General features: G+C 39.8%; 1 protein-coding gene across 1 annotated transcript in view; it reads right to left on the bottom strand.

The window, feature by feature from the left end:
* Positions 1-691: 691 nt before the first annotated feature.
* Positions 692-23115, bottom strand: part of foxo1a (forkhead box O1 a) — a 56838-nt gene continuing 34414 nt past the window's right edge. The window contains exons 2-3 of the mRNA XM_030151944.1: positions 5254-5445; positions 692-3544 (exon numbers count right to left, since the gene is read on the bottom strand). Coding sequence (XP_030007804.1) covers positions 2357-3544; positions 5254-5445 — 1380 coding nt within the window. The 3' untranslated portion in view covers positions 692-2356. The remainder of the gene's footprint in view (positions 3545-5253; positions 5446-23115) is intronic.

The following is a 23115-nucleotide window of genomic DNA, read 5'->3' as shown; positions in this document are numbered from 1 at the left end:
ACACTAAAACAAAGTATAATTTCACAAAAAAATGTGAATCACCTGAACAAATATGAACACCCTGAAATTTCTTAAGAGAAGTAAGTACAATTTTAACAATATTCTGCCTGTTACTCTTTGTAGATCCACTGTGATCTACAAGTTCTAATGTACATGTGTAAATGATAAACTAAGGCATAATATTGTTAAAATTACACTTATTTTTTCAGTTTGTTCATGTTATTCACATCTTTTGAAAGGATAGTTTGTCGATGTAAACCTTTTCATACTGTAAATATATTTTTTTGCTCTAAACCATAGAGAAAAGTTTGGAGCTGACATTATTTATATATTATTGTGTTATTATTTTACTGGTTCGGCCCACTTCGGATCAAATTTAGCTGAATGTGGCCCCTGAACTAAAATGAGTTTGACACCCCTGATTTAAGGAAACTCTAAGGAGACTCTCTGTAATGAACTTCTGCGAGCATGGAATGACATTGGGGTTGAAACTCTCAAAAAATACATCGACACAATACCAGAAAGATGCGCTGCTGTGATTGTTGCCAAGGGGGGCCACACTAAATATTAGAGTAAAATGTAAAAAAAAAAAAAAGGACTGGACTGATAAATTTGTAGGTGAAATATTCTCAGTATCTTTGCCTTTACCTTTTGCAATGGCAAGAAAGTGAAATTCAGGCTCTGGGAACAAATAAACCACCAGTTTCTTAAGATTTGACAAGTGTTCTAAAATTTTTGCCCACCACTGTATATATATATATATATATATATATATATATATATATATATATATATAAAAAGATCGTTGCTATCAAGTCACATGTTACTGTTTTAAAAGACGCAAGGTATAGATAGAGGTAGGAGGGGCAGTGTGAAAAGTGGAGTCTCATTATAAAGCTGATCCTACTGACATGACAGCATCAGACGGCTCTTTTGGCCTCGAAGAAGTCGGACCGAGCTAACCGAAGTCAGTCGCACGACAAAAGTCAAACGCGTTGCGAAGCGGTAACTCACAGTGTCCTGGACTCAATCCCCTCGTGAGAAAACCAAACAACAACGACAACAGCAGCAGCAGCAGCACTGAGAATATCTTTGATCCGCCCAAACCCGCCTTGACCTCGTAATGTTCACAGTGCCTCGAAGCGCTCAGGAAAGTCCGATCAATAACAGCGAATAGTCCCTCGTCTCTGAGGAAAAGCGTAAGCTGGGCGCTGAAAGTAAAGAATTCACTGTTACTTCAAAAACTGCTGCATTTGAGTATCTTCTGGACCGTAGACATTTACAATAAAAAAACCCTTCAAGCCTGCAGTCGATATCTACTCTGTTAGGCACAATAAATAGGCCCCTGTGGTATTAAGGTCTAGAGGTTCAGACAACAAACAACTAAGGAACAGTTCTGATATCTGTGAGCAGGTTATGCACCAGCATAAATCTATATTAACCACAAATAATTTAGGTCTCAAATATATACTCAATCTAGTAAACATCCACTACATATTTTTAATATACATTCTTAATGTATGTACAAGAAACCAGAAAGTGTAGAACCATGTTTACAGCCTGGTTGAATAAAGATCCTCAAACAGGTTCCGTTCGCTCTGCATTTAATTGAAAGTGATCCAGTTTTCCATCTCCGCTGCCTCGATTTTTGCTTCTGCTCTGTAAACACTATTTACAGTCTTAGAAAATACACTCACAGACCTGATTTTGCAAACCGTCTGACAACATTATGTACATTCAGGTGACAACAAAGTGAGTTATTATGTAACATCGTCCAAGGATCCCGTGAGAAGTCTGACACTTAACAACGATGACAGGCCTCCCCTCAGTCCACAAACCCATGAACCATATTATTACCTTCATAATTCGTCCGTAGTGGCAATCAATTATCACTACACTGTACATACAAACACAAAGTAAACAGCATGGGATGAGTTTGTGCACTTCTGTGGATTGTGCTTTTGATGCTGATGAGATGTAGTTGGCAGTGTCACCTGTAAAAATTCACAGACACGACCGTTGTATATTTTCTGTAACCTTGGTGAGGAAACCAGAGTTTGGCTTTTACATTAAGGCAAAAATGTTTGGCACTTAAGTTTGTACACAATATTTATATTCAAAAATAAGCATGACTTCTTGTCGAACAGTTCAGGGGCCCTAGCGGAGAGTATAGAGTAGATCAGAACCAGTCTCTGCTGAGGTGATCTGGAAACAGGATTTTGGAAACAGAAATGTCGATGGTACAGAATCTGCAGGCGAGGTTGCTGGGATGAAGACTTAGTATCCTGAGATACAGTTTCGTCTTACAGGTGTTGTGATTGTGTCCTTTACTGAACAAGAAGTCTGTTTTTAGGTTCTACCCCGAAACCCAGCTGTGTGTCGTGGTCTTCACCCCGTGGGGGAAACCCTGCTGGGTCACCACTGGCTCAAAGTTGAAGTCCAGAGAGTCCCCGTCCATCAGAGTGTCATGGAGGACCGTCTCCATGTCGAATTCAAACTTCTCGATGGACATGTCGTCCAGGTCACTGGGTAGTTTCTCTGGGTGTGAGGGCGGTGGCAGACCCGGTCGCCCGTAGCCGTTGGTGTTGAGAGGGCAGAAGCCCCCAGGCATGACCCCACCGCTGAGGTGGCCCGGGAGGCCGTAAGGCATCTGCATAGGGCTTTTGACTGTAGGCAAACGTGTGGAGCCCCCACTGTGGCTCAGAGACATGAGCAAACGGCCGTTCATAGCCGGGGATGTGGTCGGGGGTTGGCTGTGCATATTGTGGGGGTGGGGGTGTGAGAGGCCGTGGGGGTGGCCGTTGCCTCCTCCCATTAGTTTGGCTGTGTGCTGGCTGCTGCTGTAAGGCGGCAGCATGCAGCCTCCGCTGGACTGCGACACCACAGTGTCCACTGACGGCATGAGCTCCGTGTGCTGGTCGTTGTCTGATGTCAGCAGCTCCTTCAGGAGCCCTGCGGGGCAGGTGTACTGGCTCAAACTGGGCCCAAACGTGGGCTTGCTCTCTGGCAGTGTCTGCAGTGGCATGGAGGGCAGGGAGTTCATCCCTGCTTGGCCGTAAACACACTTCCGGTAGTCTTGCTGAGGCTGGGAGGCCATGCTGGGAGAGCTGTACGCGGGGTACCCAGGGCTCGGCTGCATCATGGGAGAGGGTGAAGACTGAGTGGACCCGGGGGTCGTAGCCCCTCCCCCAACCTGAGAGGTGTTGGGCGAGAGCAAGTTCAGGTTGTCTAGAAGGTTTTCCATGACATTCTCTGAACTGTGTCCCAGAGAGCCTGTCATCTCTGTGAGGCTGGGCAGCGTGGCTGTCATCTTGGCCCCCGGTGCTCCTGGGTAGCCCATATGTACATCTGCCTCCCCCAGGTCGTCCTCAGGCATGAAGGGTGAGAGGCGGCCGCTCAAAGTGCTGGCATTGGAGCTGGTCCGGGGCCTGAAGCTGTTCCATGCATCAAAGTCGTCGTTGCTGTGGGAGTTGGGGCTGCCAGGCCACTTGGAGTAAGAACCAGGGCTGTCTGCACCTCCATCAGGTCCGCCCTGCAGGGACAGCTGTGGGAAGACATGAACACTGTCAGTGTACCAGCACATACTCCAGTGCCAGGAAAAGTCAAGGTAACATATGCTTTTGGTTTGATCCATTTTTAATTTGACACAGGACTGAAGATGTTACAAAAATGCCATACCAAAGTGATTTTTCCAAATACTGTATCAGGAAGGTGAACGGATATTTACAGAGGAGAGGGATTTTAGAAATAATTCCTCAGTCCTGTGGAAAAGATTAACTAGAATTCCACAAGTGAGGTCAGAAAACTTTGCTGCAGTGTAGCTACAAAGAAAAAATAAGGCTCATAACATTGCATTGGGGTGGGAATTACACACAAACTTACAATAAAACTCTACTATGACTATACGTTGGCACAATAATGACGGTGTCATAACAAAGCAGATCTGTGAGACGTGATATGTTCATTCATACCAACCGAGATACATGACAATGTCTGGGTAACTGAAGAGGAAAAGAATACCCCTTAAGGGAAGAAACGCAGGATTTATGTATGTATTCAACACATTGTGGTGTCAGTTTCACAAATGATATGAAACAATGTACAAAAAAGTACATGAAGTCTTATCTTAGTGCCTCTTTCACACACAATGAATGCAACATCTACGTGCACGTGTAGCATCGTTCTGACCAGCAGTGACTGTAGAAACTGGCAGGGGAATCTGTTTCAAACCCCAGCATGTTTTTATAAAATGTAGATATCTGACGCCACTATGATGCAATACAGGCTGTATAAAAAAAACCTATACATTTTGAAAAATTACCCCCAGTTCCGCATTTGATAATTTTTGGAATTTTCTTTTATGGACGTCGGTAGGTAGGGGATTGGTGGATATTTGTCCAAATTTACAGACCCAGGTTTTCATGCATGAGTGAGCAGGGGCCAATTGCGCAACCCACGTTAAAACTGGTTTGTGCGAAGTAGCGGTGGGATTTAAATCCAATCAAAGGTCATGGGGCGGGACAATGGGCATCCATCTTGTTTTCCACAAAACTTCCAGGTTGCAGCATTAACACTTTGGCCACCATGTCAATTTAATTTCTTTACCCATGGCAGCTGTTCCTGCCTTTCTATGTTAATTCAACTTGTTTAGGTCTGAAAATGTCAGTGAGGACAGGCCAGGTTAGGGTTAGGGTTAGGGTTAGCTTGGCCTGTCCAACTCCTGGCCAAGTTAGGGTGGTCAAAGTGTTCATGCTGTAACCTGGCAATTTTGTGGATTGTGGATTTTGTTGATTGTAGATTGTATTTTCATATATATTGGATAATACAACATGTCTTCGATGATGGTTTTCGCACCCTTAATTTCAACCTCTAAAAACCCTGCTTTACAACCCTTTTTCACACTGAAATGTTACCAAACATAATACTGGAAATTGATTGAAACAGAAATTTTATATTGTTTCAAAGGTTCGATGTGTGATATTTAGCGCCATCTAGAAGCAACGACATAAACTGCCACCAACTGAAGTGTCTCAGAGGTCATGTAAACACAACCGTTCTTATTTTCACATGAATATGCACTATTGAGAACACGATAATGAACATGACATTCTCCTCCTAAATCTTACACAAGGTCAAGTCCTTGATTAAAACGTAGACAGACGTTGTAGAGACAGTGGAAGGAAAAACAAACCTTGACATGTCTCAAACAAACTCTAAAAACAAAAGTGAAAACCTGATTATGTCTTTGTTTACCTTTTTCTTCGCAGCTCTGCCTCTGCTCTTGGTGAACTTGCTGTTGTTGTCCATGGAGGCCGCCCGACGTCGAGGGGATTTGCCGCTTTTCCCTCCTTCCGGGTTCAGCATCCACCAGGAGCTCTTCCCCGTCCCCTCATTCTGAACCCGGACAAAGCGACTGTGGAGCGACAAGTTGTGTCTAATGGAGTTCTGGAGGACGGGAAACAAAAGAAAGAAAGATAGTTGAGGTGAGGACGGAAAGAGATGCGTAGTTTTTCTTAGATTTACTTAGCACACAAGGGCAAATCAGGTAGTTCTCTTTAAGAATAAAAGAAAAAGAAAACACTCAGCTGAATTGCGGAGAAAAAAAAGGGAGATTTTAAGGTCACTCAACAATCTAATTTACCATTCAATAAGACTCATGCGCACAAACACACACAGCAGTTTCCAATAAGCATAGTCTATGAGCAATACATCCTGAACAGAAACAGGATTAAACTGTAGACGCTCTTATCTCTAAACATACTGTACATGTGGGCCTTTATTTCCTTCACAAAAACAGTGGGGCCCATTATACCAACACTCACATTCCACCTGACTACGTGTCTTGTCTAAACTAACCGCAGAATCAAAGGACGGAAACAGACTAATCTTTCCTCCTTACAGACACATTAATATTGCTCTCCGACGTTGCTAAGTGACACCCCCAGTGGAAAAACTAATTTTTTTGTGCAGGAAGCTAGTGAAGCATTATTAAAACACGGCAAACAAAACCAGCGACGATATTGGGCAAACGTGTGCTGAGCAAGCCGCCTGAAAGTGACACACTATTTCTGTCTTCAACTACTACATTTGTTTTTCAAGCCTGTTATGATTTTCTAGCCCTGACTCGGTCCAAACTGACCATTTACTCTCAGATAATAATTTACTCCCTGGCTCTGGACTGTTTGGTGTCCGTGCCATAGCATGAAGTAATGAGCCTTGGCCAGACATTACTGTGCGAGCGTAAAGCTGGTTGTTTTGGAAGTAAAGCTGGAACTCCTAGCTCACACACACACACACACACACACACACACACACACACACACACACACACTCATACACACACAACTTAGCGTGCATGGCGGCTCACGTCATCCAGCCTGTTCCTGCTGTGAGTCACTGCTTCACATCTGGTTCACAGTCTGCCCTCTGCTCTGCCTTCAACCTCCACTCCTCTCATCTCTACCAGTAACTGCATTGGTGCTTGTCTATCATCTCTGCTCATTTTTCACCTGAAACCTCATCCCACTCTTAACCACACCATGATTTTTCCACTACTGATTAATTTCTTGCCTTGCCTCTTTGCTTTTATACCAATATTCTTTATTATTATTATTTCTATGATGCATATTTTGTTTGTTAACCTGTTTAACCCTGACCATATTTTCAGGGGAAAAACGCCTAAAAAGACATACCCAAAGAAAATGAAGAATTACTCCACAATAATAAGGTTCATATGGGTGTTCTTAGTGTCTATGGACATTTAGAAACCTCAGAGAATCTTTTCCCATTCTCTAAAATATTGTATCTATTACTATGCCTGAGTAAGCTGTAACAAACTAAAAGAGAAATTGGAATTTTTTATCCTCGCCTGTTTTTTTCCGGCTGGATTGACGATGATATGTGTAAATTAATTGTTCGTGTCGGAGATTTTTAATAGCATATACAGGGTGGGGAAGCAAAATTTACAATATTTTGAGGCAGGGATTGAAAGACAGTGTATGACCAATTAGTTTATTGAAAGTCATGAGAATTTATTTGCCACAAGAAAATTTACATAATGGAAAATGTTTTTATTCTATGTGCCCTCCTTCTTTCTCAATAACTGCCTTCACACGCTTCCTGAAACTTGCGCAAGTGTTCCACAAATATTCGGGTGACAACTTCTCCATTTCTTCTTTAATAGTATCTTCCAGACTTTCTCGTAATAGTTTTGCTCATAGTCATTCTCTTCTTTACATTATAAACAGTCTTTATGGACACTCCAACTATTTTTGAAATCTCCTTTGGTGTGACAAATGCATTCAGCAAATCACACACTCTTTGACGTTTGCTTTCCTGATTACTCATATGGGCAAAAGTTTCTGAAAAGGTATGGATAATAGTGTTAGGTATGATTATGACATCAATATATGTTTGGTTTCAAAACAACTGACGTAGTGCCTGCTGAGAAAAAACAACTAAATGTTCATTGTAAATTTTGCTTCCCCACCCTGTATTTCACCCCACAAAGATTAAAAATCATGTTCGAACATTAAAGTTTGCACTAAAATACACTTTTGATGTACTTTTATTAACATTAGGGTCTAAACTTTGAGCAAAAGTTGAAAAAAACATCCATTGTCCTGACCAATCAATGGTCTGCAGTGTTTACACGTCACGTTTTAGTATCTGATCCCCAGTTCTGGAACCTCGGCGGAGGTGATACCAAAAAAGTAGTACCGGGTACCAGATTGCAGGTCCTTTTTTGTAATGGAAACGCAAAAAAGCCGAGTCGAGTCAAGCCGATACGACATATTGGAAACGGGGCATAATACATGTAAATACAAGCTAAACGACCCCTCCGACCACCAAACATTCATACGCATTCATACACCAGTGTGAGTGACACTGGAGACAAGGTGGGTGAAGTGTCTTGCCCAAGGACACAACGGCACGTGACAAAGACAGAACGGGATTTGAACTGCCAACCCTTCGTTTACTGGACGACCCGCTCTATCCGTTCTACCTCCTGATCCCAATATAAACCCAGCAAACCTCCAAATCTGGAAGCTGGAAACCGGATAAGTTTGTCACCAGTGTTCAGTGAATGAGTTAAACGAATAATCAGTGATTAAAAGTCCCTAAATATGGCCACTGGATCTGCTCCTCCTCTTCTTTGTCTGTCTTTGCTTGTCCTCCTCTACACGTGGAAAACCTTTGGCTCTCGGACACGCGAAGGGGCTCTTCAACCCTTAACAAATGAATGAAATTACCTCTGAATCAAATGACCTGACTCCCTCAGCCAATAGCCTGGGACTAGTTTGCATGATCTGAGGAACATGACGGCCCCTGTCTGATTAGCCTAGCAAATGCTTTTCTCCCTCCTCCTCCTCCTCTTCCTGCACATCAGTAGTTATGACAAAAGGCGAGGAGCAAAGTCTGGTCATGAGCCTCTCCTTCCCATGACCGCTAAGAGTGCTGGTAATTTCAGCTGTGCTGCAACGAGGAATGATTGCAATGTGAGCGCAGATGCTGGGATGTCCTGTTACAGTCCTATATCATCCTAATGACAGGAAGGAGAAAACTCGCAACTCAAGCCTCCACTTGGGAGGTTTAAGTTTCTATTTCGGCGTATGTCATAAGGGGCAGTACGCTGGATGTTGTGATGATCGAAAGGTTTTAGAAAAGTGTTTTGCTTAAACATCTTGCGAGACGTGAGAGAGGGAGTGCGAGCGAAGGGTCATAAAAGGGCTGTGATGGGAAATGCCAGAACTGAGCAGAACTCGGTGTGCTGTGTGGGGAGAGCGTGGCTGAGAGTGTCTGGTGGGGCCAATGGAAAAGCCTCGTCTCCCGCTGTGTGTGTGTGTGTATGTGTGTGTGCTTGTGTGTGAGAGTGCCAGCTTGTGCTTTTTAGTGGAATGGCAATATGACAAACAGCAGCGCAGTATGGTTTAGATTTTGTTGCTCACCCCAGTGCAGGCAGTGATACTGTGGTTTGACAAGACACGCGACAGGGAATGAACGCACGCACATGAACACGCTGTCATGTACTTGAAAGACACAAACACACACAAAGGCATACAACCATGAGCATAGTGTATGTAACTTTTCTCTTATTAATGAAATAAGAGTTCGTTTCTTCTGAATCCTGCAGCTCTGTGTGACACTGATTTATCTCTGGCTGCCGTACACAGGAATCTTAACATTCCAGCTAATCACTGTGTGCAAAGTTCAATCGTAATCACAGCCAACTTGTTAGTATCTCTTAGGAAACAGTAAAGGCAGGATTCCCAGCCAGGCAGCCATCACAATCAACATTCCACAGCAAGGTTACAAAACCCACAATTTCACAGAGCTAAACTCTGATTGCTCTCCTATCTTGGGTTGTATAAAAACATGAGAAGAACTCCTTCCTCTCTGAAAATCAGATCACTTTTATGTTTTTTTCCACAATAAAAAAAAATGTTGGAGACATCTCTGAATAAAAATAAAAGATTGCACGGAGACACAAATCTGTGCAAAGAATAAGAATAACAAAACAAGAACTTGAGAATAAGATCTGAAGTAGATTATTTTCTTATCTCTCGAGATTATAGTAAAAAAAGTCAGTTCTGCCCGAGACCACCGCGAGGAGCACCACCTCTGTTCTCTGAGTCAACAGAACAGAGCAGCGCTGGCAAAACACGAGGAAGTGACCACATGAAAGAGGACTGTGACAGGAAACAGAGCTGACTTCCTGCCTCACAGGAAACATGGCGGTCGTGAGGCAAGAGAAAAAGGCATGGAATGCAATGCCGCAACATCGGGAGCCAAGTGGACACTGCAAATTTAGCTTTCTCCCCCCCCTTCCTCCTCCTACTACTCCACCACCACCACCCCCAGCCAGTTAGTTTATGTTTAGCAACAGGCACTAATCCCTGATGTCACACTATATTTATTAAATGGAAGTCAATTTGTCGTCTGACTGCTGAAACTGCATTGCATGACTGGATACGTCATGACTCAACAAGTGGCTGCAGTGTGGGGGTCTGGGCGGTGTGAGTGTGGATCAGAGCAGGTGAATATGTTTAGCTGTTTAGGAAATAGAGAAAGAGGGGTTGTGTGAGTTGCAGAGTGGACGTGGATCAGTAAAGAACACACTGTGCTGGTTTAAACTCCCTCCTTGGCAGGACTACTGAAAGGCCACAGTGTTCGCTACACCACCCTCGCCTTCTCCTCCTTCTTTCCTTCTTTCCCTTTCCTCCTCAATCCTTCTTCTTCTCTCCTTTCTGATTGCCTCTTTTCACCTCTTTCATACTTTTACGCTCCTTTCTTCACATTTATGCTCCTTCCTCCTCTTTTCCACAGACAGTATGAAGTGAAGTGGATGTAGCTGTGCATTAGCTTGTGGACTAGGCCTCCAGTTTACATCTGGACTACTGTCATCATGGTTGTTTTGGGGCCAGAACTGAACATATTATGATTCTGATTTGGATTAAAGAGTAGGGTTATTAGGGTTTAGGGTTGCTACTATTAACCTACAGAAACAAGCTAATTCTACTATTAACTTATGGAAAACCAACTCATACTGCTGTTAACTTATGGAAAATAAGCTAATGCTACTATTAACCTATGGGAAACAAGCTAATGCTACTATTAACCTATAGAAAATAAGCTAATGCTACTATTAACTTATGGAAAACAAGCTAATGCTATGATTAACTTATGGAAAACAAGGCTAAAGACGTTCATTTTGTCTTCTGGTTTATGTAAATATACTATTTTCTTTTGTTCAGACAAGGTATAGTTTTTAGATGTTACCTGCTTGACAGTTTCGACTGTGACTCCAGTCTTCCTCAGAAGCGTCATCCGACGTGCTGCTGATCTAAAAACTATACCTTATCTGAACAAAAGAAAATAGTATTTTTATGGAAAACAAGCTTAAGCTACTATTAACGTATGGAAAACAACCTAATGCTACTATTAACCTATGGAAAACAAGCTAATGCTACTATTAATTGATGGAAAACAAGCTAATGCTACAATTAACTTGCGGAAAACAAGCTAATGCTGCTGTTAACTTATGGAAAACAAGCTAATGCTACTATTAACCTATGGAAAACAAGCTAATGCTACTAGTAACTTACGGAAAACAAGCTAATGCTACTATTAACTTGTGGAAAATAAGCTAATGCTGCTGTTAACTTATGTAAAATAAGCTAATGCTGCTGTTAACTTATGGAAAACAAGCTCATGCTAATGTTACATCATGGAAAATAAGCTTATGCTACTGTTAACATAATAATAATAATAATAATAATAATAATAATAATAATAATAATAATAATGGATTGGATTTATATAGCGCTTTTCTAGACACCCAAAGCACTTTACATTATTGACCCATTATTCATTCGCTCTCACATTCACACTCTGGTGGTGGTAAACTACATTTGTAGCCACAGCTGTCCTGGGACAGGCTGACACTTATGGAAACTTATGGAAAACATGTTAATGCTACTGTTACTTTGCCAAATGGAGGCAAATGCTACCATTAAATTACTGGCAACAAGCTAATGCTACCAGTACCTTACTGACAATAGGCTAATGCTACCTAAAATTTGCTCAGAATAAGTGAATGCTACTTCAAACTCACTGATAACAAGTCAACGTACTTAAAACATGCTTATGTAACCTCTGGAAAACAAGCTTATACCACCATAAACATATAGAAAACAAGTTTATGCTACCGTTAAGTTACTGAAAACAAAATATTGCAACTTATAGTTACACAAAACATGCTTATGTTACTGTTAACTTACTGAAAACAACCTACTGCTACCTGTAGAAGCTAATGCTACAATTAACTTAATGAAAACAAGTGAAGGCTACTGTTAACTGAGAATAGTCTAACGCTACTGTTACATGATAATTCTACCATTAACTTATATATAATTAGCTTATGCTGTTGTTAAACTTATTAAAAGTAAACTAATTGTACCTCAGAAATGCATCTTAGCAGTAACTACAGGAGCTAAGTAGTAGCTAGGAGATTTGTGTTGGGAAAAATATGGTTTGTGGAATAAATAGATCTAAAATCCTACAGAGAAGATGAGCACATTGCAGACATGGACGACATCCATCCATCTTAACCTCAAGCGATAATGCCATTAGTAGAGGTCTATAAAACTTTTAAGACCCATGCAGTTGTTGTGAAAGGGGAAAGTGGCTCCAGAGTCAAAAGAGGTTTTTTGTTCTTTTTTTAACCAGGCTGGTAACATTTTTATTTTATCTGTAAAGTTAGAATTTTATGGGGACAAACTTGCCTTTGGCACTTTATTTTTCAACTGACTTCTCTCTCTCTCTCTCTCTCTTTTTTTTTAATCTCCTCATGATTCCCTCCTACTCTTTGCGCCTTCCTTCTTTCCCTGCATCGTCTCCTGTTTTCCTTCCATCTACTCTGCGCTACAGACATTTGCCAACTACCTGCTGAAAACTGGAGACAGTGTACCAGACAGATGCTGGCACACTGACCCGGGTACTGATGCTTTCAGAGCTGCTCAAATGTCAACTTGTCTAATGTAAAAATCCCCATTAGAGTGCAACACCACCTACATACAAGCCTGCTTTGAAACAAGTAAAGCCACAAGTGAAACCTCAGTGTCAAAACCTATAGAGCTGAAGGTACACTGAGTCTGCAGCAACGCTCTCTTCTCACTGACTGAGAGCGTGCAGCAGCTATGAATTTAACACGCCAACAGTTCTTTGAACAGTTTCACATACATTTAACAACAATAGGGACCTGATGAAAGTGAAAATGCGGTTTCCCTGCGCCGTTTCCATTTAAGTCATTGGGTAAATGCCGCTGTCCTGAACATTTTTTGTAACTATCATTCGCTACCCCTCGTTTCAGCCATAACCATGAATTTATTCTTACGTACTAACCGGCTATTTTCTATGTAATGTCTGCGGCTGTGAAGAGGACAACCTATAGGGCATGTAGTGTACCATTTCTGACCGCCAAAGTAAGTAGCCCTAAAGCTGACGGTTGGTCATGTCTGGAGAAGCGTGTTTTTTGCTGAGTCTAGCTGATTTATAGCGGTGTGGTTAAGACAGAAAACGTGTAAACCTGTTATTAGACTAACACCAGCTCAGCAGGTCTGTCGCTGAACAAAAAGTCTGAGGATGCGACTCCAGGTGAGATGGCAGGGCAACTAGTGAGGGGAACTACCACTCTGCGAGACACGTTGTCACGATAAATTTCCCCTTTGTGTCAAATTCACTCATTATTCTGTGAACCAGAGGTCGATTACAGACGATTCCACTAGGTTATGAAAGCAGGTTTCAGATCGGCGGCAGCTTGTGGTGAACGGAGACACATCAAAGTCAAGAAACCTGGGCAATAGTTATATCGGAATGTCATCATTTCGACCTCATTCTCACATTAGTGCCTTATTCTTAGAAAAGGAAATTTAACATCATACCAATACAGGGTTATATTTCATTCAGGCTTATTCTGCATTTACTAGTTGAAGTTTAGTTTGAAAATGATAGACATATTCATATTAATCATGTGTTTGAAGTGACTCAGGCAGACATCATGCCAACGGCTGCATGTTTATTCACATTATATTCTGCCAGTGACAAACTTTGCTGCTTCAAAAAACAATTATAGCCATTTTATGCCGAGGGTCACTGAAATACCAACACATATTGTCACCTAATGTAATGTCTTGTCGAATGGCTTTTTATAAAAATTTGGACTAGACCAGCTCTCAATGTAAAGTTTCATGAGATAACTTTTGTTATGATGAATTTGATTGACTGATTGAAATGCTAGGGTGACTTGATTTATCTTAGGGGTGTGCGATATGACGATATTAGATCGTGAAGGATTAGAAGACCAGCCGCACCACAGCCAGGGGCAACAGGTAGAATTAAACAAAAGCAAACAACTGTAACACAAGCATTTAGTAAAGGCACTCAGTGAGAAGAGTAGAAGATATGTTCCAGATTGATCCTCTTTTGGAGTGCACGGATTATTATTCTTCTCATTTTGGACTTCTTCCTCCATCCAAGACCACCCAATGCACTGACTAGCTACCAGTTGAAAAACCAGAGCTACCAGCCTGGAGGATTATATGAAACAGGCATTTCTTCATAGATATTTTGTTCTGTATTTTTTTTTTCTTCTACTTTTCGAGTTTATTGAAAGCTACCTCAAAAATGAAGCACAGTTTAGTTTTTATGTTCAAGAGTGCACTTAATCAGAGTGTTGTTCTTGGCACAAATTAAATTAAAAATGTTCTGGAAGGTTCTTGGGCTAAATTATTTTCTTCTTTCAGGGTTGCGTTTTACATAGGGAAATTGTCTGGTTGCACTGTTCAGAAACCCTGTAAGATCAATGTAAAAAATCGTGACAAAATCAAAATCGTGATTTTTTTTTTTTTTTAATCATGATATGATATTTTTGCCATATCACCCACCCCTAATTTATCTAAAGCTAAATTAGCTATTAGCACCAAGTTCCTGTACACACTTGCTTGATGGCTTGTATAAGACACTGGTTACACATCATAGTAACCTTGATCGATAATTAAATCAACTATATAAATAAAATCTTCTTTATCCCAGATTGATGTGTTGTAAAATGGAACGCCTTGGTGACTGAAAAACTATTATATTAGAGCTTTGTTACTGTATTTTCCAGTAAAGGGTGTACAATGTCATTGTCAGAATCCCAAATCAAGCACAAATATCATAAACCAAGAATGTAAATCGACAAATTACTATAATATACGACTATTCATTAGATATTTTAGATTGTAGAAGCAAACATTTAGAGCTTAACTACACTGACTCATTTAACACGCACATTATATTAATAATATAAACCAATATATATTGTTGTATTGAATCCAATAAACAGACACTGGGTGTATTTACAGAAGAATCTGGGTATATTGATAATTACACTTTCAAAGCTTCACACAAGGAATCTTTGTCTCACACACACGCAAAGAAAGGCAAAAAAAAAAAAGAAAAATACGGTAATACACATTGACATCACCACGTTGACGATCTAAACAGGCTCTGGTGACTTCATATGTTTGCAGTTTGATAGGTTATCCTCAGCAACAATATTGAACTGACCAGTGATAATCACTGACCTATTTACTAAAGTCAATACAACAATGATCATAAAAGGCAGTGGGAATAAAATAAAAAGAAGGGGGGGGGGGGCAACACAGGAAATGTAAAAGCCCTGGGCCTTTCTTTTTTTTAAAAAATTATTTACACCCGTAGCTTCATTAAAATAGTCTGGGAAAAAATAGAAATGATTGTTGTCATTAATGTTGCGTAGCAGCGAGAAACACAGTACATGGCCTCAGGTCTGACTGGTCGGGAAAGGATGAATGTGTCACTGTTAGGAAGATTATAAAAAGAAATCTGTTCTGCCGTGATTTCTGTTTTTAAACATATCGGAGATTAAAATTGGAAACTGACCCTAGGATATAGCCTAGTGCAAACCAGAAATAGTTCTCTGCCCTTTCCCTCAAATCCACCCCCTCCTCAGTCTTCTATTCCTCCCTTGTCCTTTTGGTTTGCTCCATTGGGACATCAAGCATTCAAACAACCGGCCACAGCTGATTGCACTCTCGTGTTGCAGCAAAAAAGGTCCTTTTCTCACCCGCTGACGTCAACTTCTAATAATTCAATTTGCAAAGAGAGGGGAGAGAGCAAGCATGGATACACAGCACTCACTGTGGACTTCCCAAATTAACTTTGCATTTCTATGAACCAAAGTAGCAATCGCGGATTTCCAGGGAAGAGCTTTTCTTAAAATGGTCATTGTCAGATGTTGATTTATAGTCCTAAAATGCAGATGGAAAGGCAGAAAACGCAAGTCATGTGGAGGCAAATCTGTCTGCAAATTTATTTACTGATGGCCTCTTGGCAAGATCTCCTTTTCACAATCCTCTGTAAGGAATCTGAGGGCAACTGAGTGCTCCCCCCCCCAATCCCACCAACATGCACACACAGCTGAACTTGAATGACTGAGGCGATGGTGATTGGCTAAGGCTGGAGATTGATTGGTCTCGCAGGATCTGCAAACAAATGATAAATAGTCTGAGTGGTTTTGTGCATTTGGTGAGAAGCAAGTATTTCCAGTGACACTCCAGGATCTTTCATCGCTGTATGATAGTGTGAGACAAGTGGCGGACTGGAGGGGCTATTAGAGAACTTCCTGCTGCATTGTATCCGCACAGGAAGAGCTGGCCAGTCCTGATACTGATCCCACCAATGTCTCTGGTTTCTTTGCCAAACACAGCAGAACGAGGCCGTCGTAGGTGCGATGCAGGGGACGAACTGGAGAAAATAGTGGGTTCAAGAGCCACAACTTCCTAATCAAAACTGTGTAGTCTGACGGGGCAAAAACAAGAGGAAAAAGGAAAGAGGGGGCCCTTGTCCAGGTATGCTTCCCCAGCAGGACTACAATGGTGCCTAAGGCTTCTACTGTACATCTTAGAAAACAGTACCCCACTTATAATTTGCCATCATTACAGATCCAAACAAACAGAACCAGGCGAAAGGACGATAAATCATCTACGGCTTCCTCTGGTTTGGTCAGGTTTGACATTTTAAAAGTAAACTTGGCTGAATAAGGCAGTAACTGACTGTACGTTTAGACTTCAAAGTGCACAATCAACAAGTCGAGGAGTCAAAAAGGTTATTGCGCGAGAATGGAAGGTCAAAGCAAAAGCAAGTGCCGAAAGATTGTTAGCTTATGTGGGCTAGCTAATAGTTCAGTTAAATGTATTTATGAATAAATGCTAAATTCATCTCTTAAAGCCCCCAATATGGAAGGTTCATGTGTGCTTATGCGAAGTTTGTGCTGGGAATCAGTTATTTGTTGACATTAGCTAACTCCACTTCTGTGTTAGTTTCTTACAGCTATGATCATAGCTTGTAAATTGATTCTAGGTAGAAGTCTTAGTGCTTATTCAGGCCCTCGTTCCCACGTTCTTAAAAGTTCCTCTTCTGCTCTTCTACAGCAGCCACAGTGCACAAACTACCTGCTGCTATCTTAGAAAACCCACTACAGATTCCAAGATAAACTCTATAAATGCACACAAGCGTGAGTGAATCTTACCCACTGAACCTTTAACCATGACCTTAACAAACTGGTGACCTAATTATCGGCTATTGTATGGCAGTGTTTCTTCAAATAAAGGTGATATTTGATGCCAATACCAAAAATATGTTAAAACTGAGCTCTTTTATAATCTGTAAGGCTTCCATCACCATACAGTTGTGGAAAAAATTATTAGACCTCCCTTGTTTTCTTCACTTTCTTGGTCATTTTAATGCCTGGTACAACTAAAGGTACATTTGTTTGGACAAATATAGTGATAACAACAAAAATAGCTCATAAGAGTTTAATTTCAGAGCTGATATCTATCCATTTTCCATGTTTTCTTGATAATAACCAAAATCACTTCAGTTCTTACATCAATATCTATGGCATTGTACTGACAAAAACAGTGCTTTTAGGCATTCAGTGTTGTCTTTTCTGTCTGTTTTAGTCACATGATACACACAGGAGTTAGTACTAGATTGCATAACCATTGTTTTTGTTGACTTTTGATGGTCTAATAATTTTTTCCGCGATTGTATCTTTCAATGAGGACGAATTCGACCACACACATTTATGAAACAATACAACACAATGGATAAATATCAGCCACCGCCATCGATTAAATGTCATCTTATTTACAGATAAACCATGTCAATCAACAAAGCAGACACGGCTGCTGTATTTGTGCATCCTCACTTTATGAATATGCTGCTAAATATGCCATAACAACAAACTAGTTAATGGTGTATGAATAGAATAAAATAGATCTTTATTGTCACTGTCACAGGAACAATGAAAATCAGTTTAGCAGCTCAGTTCAATTTAGCAGCAAAACACTTAGTGCAAAAGGGGACTGTATAAGAACAATAAAATAAAATTAGAATATCACAGTGTTAAGAAAAGTGAACTGTGCAAGGGCTTCAGAATAAAATATTAATACACATGCGCTACTAAGTAATGCTAGAACTCTGAAATGAACAAAATATACATAAAGAATATACAAAAGCTAACTCTATCCTCCTGAGACCCAAGAAAGGGAAAGTTTTGGCTTTTTTTACATTAAACCATTGTCTTGATTGGAAACTGCATAATGCAACAGATACATTTTTAAAAATGTATTTATTTATTACCTCCGCCAAGGAGGTTATGTTTTTGCCGGCGTTGGTTTGTTTGTCTGTCTGTCTGTCTGTCTGTCCGTGTGCAAGATAACTCAAAAAGTTATGGACGGATTTGGATGAAAATTTCAGGAAATGTTGATACTGGCACAAGTAACAAATGATTAAATTTTGGTGGTGATCTGGGGGGCGACTGATCTGTCATGGCGGAGGTCTGTGCTTTTCTAGTTTTTTAATGGAATGTCCTTTGCAATGGACAGCATTTTTTAAGTAAAACTGTCAAATTTTTGTCCCCTACAGAAGACAGAAATGCATTGCTGGGTCTCATGAGGATATACTACAGATGACAGATATGTACAACAAATAGGATATACAGGGTGGGGAAGCAAAATTTACAATATTTTGAGGCAGGGATTGAAAGACAGTGTATGACCAATTAGTTTATTGAAAGTCATGAGAATTTATTTGCCACAAGAAAATTGACATAATAGAAAATGTTTTTATTCTATGTGTCCTCCTTCTTTCTCAATAACTGCCTTCACACGCTTCCTGAAACTTGCGCAAGTGTTCCACAAATATTCGGGTCACAGCTTCTCCCATTCTTCTTTAATAGTATCTTCCAGACTTTCTCCTAATAGTTTTGCTCATAGTCATTCTCTTCTTTCCATTATAAACAGTCTTTATGGACACTCCAACTATTTTTGAAATCTCCTTTGGTGTGACGAGTGCATTCAGCAAATCACACACTCTTTGACGTTTGCTTTCCTGATTACTCATATGGGCAAAAGTTTGTGAAAAGGTATGGATAATAGTGTTAGGTATGATTATGACATCAATATATGTTTGGTTTCAAAACAATTGACGTAGTGCCTGCTGAGAAAAAACAACTAAATGTTCATTGTAAATTTTGCTTCCCTACCCTGTATACAGGTAGTAGTAAGGTGCATGTGTTGTGGTATGTGTATGTTAGCATAAATAGCTGGCCAAATTCTCCTATATAAAATTCAGTTCTTGACATTTCCCATGTACCGCTGGAGACAATGCCATAGCAGCGTCTAGCAGCCGTCCCAGCTCGGTGTTTACATGCTGAGCTCCTCTCTTGTGCTCGGTGATTTCCTGACTCAAGACTTAAGCAGCACGCAGCTCATGTGTACAGACAGGGACCGGGTTGTGTTGGCTAAGCTTACCATGCTAAAATATGTGCATGTGTTGCTACGCGCAACACAATGTGAGTCTGTAAATGCACAGAGCTGTGTCTGTGGAGCGGGGATATTTTTCACCTCTGATCATTGGAGCGGCTGGGCTGGGCCGATGCCTGCACCGCCTGGATAAAGCGGCAGTGTGTAGTTCACTGCTGGGCGCTTGTGTGGCGGCCTGCATCCCTGACCAACCAGCGGAGTAAAAGTAGGGGGTGTTTGGGTGTTATATTTATATGCTTGTTACCCCAATTCAACCTGGCAAACATGGGGATATCCCCGAGCTGTTTTTACTGCTTAATGTTGATTCCAACAATAAATCACCACTGGGCAACAGAGCTGAGAGGATTTCTTCTTCTGTGGTGCTGTGAGGATGCATCTAACTTTGTATTTGATTAAAAAAAAAAAAGGTTATGCAATGTCTGGCGAGATTAGGTGTGCATGAATATACTGTATAAGTCACTGCAGTTTGAGTCATTATGGGCTAGTCTGAAGGAGACAGTTGCCAGCATGGTTGTACAGACCAAGAAAAAGTTAGTACCTGAGAAAACTCAAGCGCCGGCAAAAAAAAAAAAATGGAGAGAAACAGCCGCCCACACAGTTGTACTCAGTGATCTTTATGAAGTGCAGTTCCGAAACTCCACAGTGATCTCTACTGAGCACAAAAAAAAAAAAAAAATCACCGAAATTAAGTACATCTTCTGCAGTTTAGCACTTCAAAGCCTGCAAAAATGTCAGTTAGAAGCAAAGAGATAATGAATACTGATACTAGAATCATGGAATCTGAGGTCACAAATAAAAATAACAGAGGGTTTTTGTGGAAATTTACACAGAGATCAATGCTGTCGTTGTTGAATTCTAAGTAAATGTTTTTTTTGTATGTATGTATTTCGGTACATCAAGTTATAATCAAAGCACTTACTTGTTCCCAATTCTAACATTGGAAAGACTAATGTTCTGTGACGAAAAAGCAGGAAAAACAGGAAGGAAACCTTATTAGATATAATGAAGCCATTATATGCTTTTGTTTTTAAATCACAAAGTAGATTTTCTTTTCATACTATATTATAAAATGGAAATGGTGGTGATATATCAAAAAAGACAAGTTGAGGGGTGCTATGTGACTGACAGCTGTGACTACCAGTTACTGTTATGTTACTCTATATGGAAGCTTGGAAACGTGTCCTGCTGTTCATAGCGGCGTGAAATGGCATCAGGTTCATCTATATAAACATATATTTAGTGTTTTGATTTGGATTGAGAGGATAAATACGCAGATGGAAGAGGTGTGTTTTCACTTTCCTTCATTTTAGCTCCTGCAGCTTTGACGAGACATAGAATATTCCTCTTCATGTTATGCAATGCAAAGCTCGTTGTGTTGAAAATATTCTCCATTTACTGATTTTGGACTATTTTTATAATCCTCATCCGTATTCTTACCCTCATCATGACTTAAACCACCCTAGAGTTTTAATACTGTAGGTGCATATTCATTTTTAAAGGTACAATATGTAAGAGTTGGAGCGTGTTTTGTGTCATTTGTTGACATTAGCTGACTTATTTTCTAAGCTAACACTTGACTTGGTCGTCTTCACCCATGAACAGCCTGTATACTGCGTTGTATGTAGAGGAGTCTGATTGGTTTTTGAGCAAAAATTATTACACTTGCTATTACGTTATTCATTACCATTCCTCACCACATCAATGGCATACTACAGTAGCTACTGCAGCCATTTGCTAATGTTAATCAACTCCATTTCTAAGCTAGCAGTAACTGCTATTGGTTAGTTGTGTACTACATACTAATGTGTATCGCTAATGCTAGGATGGTGAAAGCAGAGAATGAGTTTCCCTACAGGGATAATAAAGTGAACCCCGCCCCTCGTATGTATTGTAGCTTATTTTGGCATCGATCCAGCTGATGTCATCATGTCATTTTTTTTTATATGTTTATAACACTTTATCATATACATCGAAAACATCAGCTAAACAGCACTTTGGTCGTTTGTTTTCCAGTTCATCTGAAAGTAGGCTATGTATGATTCAGCACATTTAACCATAGGTAGAAAACACTGGTCTACAAGGAAAATGCTTCCAGAATAAAAGTAATGAAATTTTACCACATGAGAGTCACTGATAAAGAAAAATCAAGTCAAAAATGCTGGTTGGCTGAACTTTCCAAGATACAGCCTTGGGTCAAAATGGGAAATTCAAGAATTAACGAGAGAATGGGTTTGACTCAAAAGGAATATTTGTCTCAGAGCTACAAGATCTACTTCAAAACACTGTCTGCACATTAGAATACATTCACTTTACAGGTTCTATTTAGTGGAAGATTTATAAAACTATTATATAAATGTACATAAACCAATATATATGTGTAATAACACTTTATCATATACCTTGAAAACATCAGCAAACCGGAACTTTTGTCATTTATTTTCCAATTAATCTTATTAAAATACGTAACATTTAGCACATTTAATGTCTGAAGCAAATCATTTCAAAAAATTGTAGACCAGTGCAATTTGTAAAAAAACAAAGCAAAACTGTAAACCTGCATAACTGGAAAACTGTTTTTTTTTTTTTTTTTTTGTAACTTAAATCTTTATTGAGTTTCCTGTACAATTCTAACAGTAACCCCCCCCCCCCCCCCAAAAAAAACAAAAACTTCATCATGTCTATGCATATGATGATGTCAGCATATAAACTGCCTCCATATATATATATATATATATATATATATATATATATATATATATATATATATATATATATGTGTGTGTGTGTGTGTGTGTGTGTGTGTGTGTGTGTGTGTGTGTGTGTGTGTGCCAAGTGTGGAGTAAACTGAAACAAAATTGATGTTTTTATAGACATTTGAAATTTTGCCCATTATAAGTGAATGGGGGGAAAAAAAATTCTAAAAATTAAAAAAAAAATTTAACTTTAACCTACTTTTCCCAAGATGTAACCATATCTATTCTAGGTCATTGGCAATCTATAAACCCAATTAGGTTGGAACTCAACCAATAGTTTGGCTGCTACAGACATTTGAAATTTCGCCCATTATAAGTAGAGAGGGGAATTTTTTTTTTTTTTTTATTCCTAAAAAAATGTAACTTTGAAACAAACAAACAAAACTTATAACACTTTATCATATACACTGAAAACATCAGCTAAACAGCACTTAAGTTGTTTGTTTTCCAGTTCATCTTAAAGTAGGCTATGTATGATTCAGCACATTTAACCATAGGTAGATAATTTGTAAAAACAAAACTGTAAACCTGTGTAACTGAAAAACTTTTTCTTTTTTTTTTTGTAACAGAATCTTTATTGAGTTTCATGTACTATTCTAACAGTAACACCCCCCCCCAAAAAAAAAAAAAAAAAAAAAAACTTCATCATGTCTATCCATATGGTGATGTCAACATATAAACTGCCTTAATATATGTGCTAAGTTTGAAGTAAACTGAAACAAAATTCAAGTTTTTATAAACATTTGAAATTTTGCCTGTTAAAAGTAAATGGGGGAAAAAAAAAATCCTAAAAATTCTTAAAAAATTGAACTTTGACCTACTTTTCCCAAGATGTAATCATATCTATTCTGGGTCATTGGCAATCTATAAACCCAATTTGGCTTGAATTCAACCAATAGTTTTGCTGCTGCAGACATCTGAAATTTCGCTCATTATAAGTAGAGAGGAGA

This window comes from Sphaeramia orbicularis, chromosome 13 (assembly GCF_902148855.1).
Source record: "Sphaeramia orbicularis chromosome 13, fSphaOr1.1, whole genome shotgun sequence".
In the NCBI taxonomy this organism is placed as follows: domain Eukaryota; kingdom Metazoa; phylum Chordata; class Actinopteri; order Kurtiformes; family Apogonidae; genus Sphaeramia; species Sphaeramia orbicularis.
This window is presented reverse-complemented; position numbering and strand designations above follow the sequence as displayed.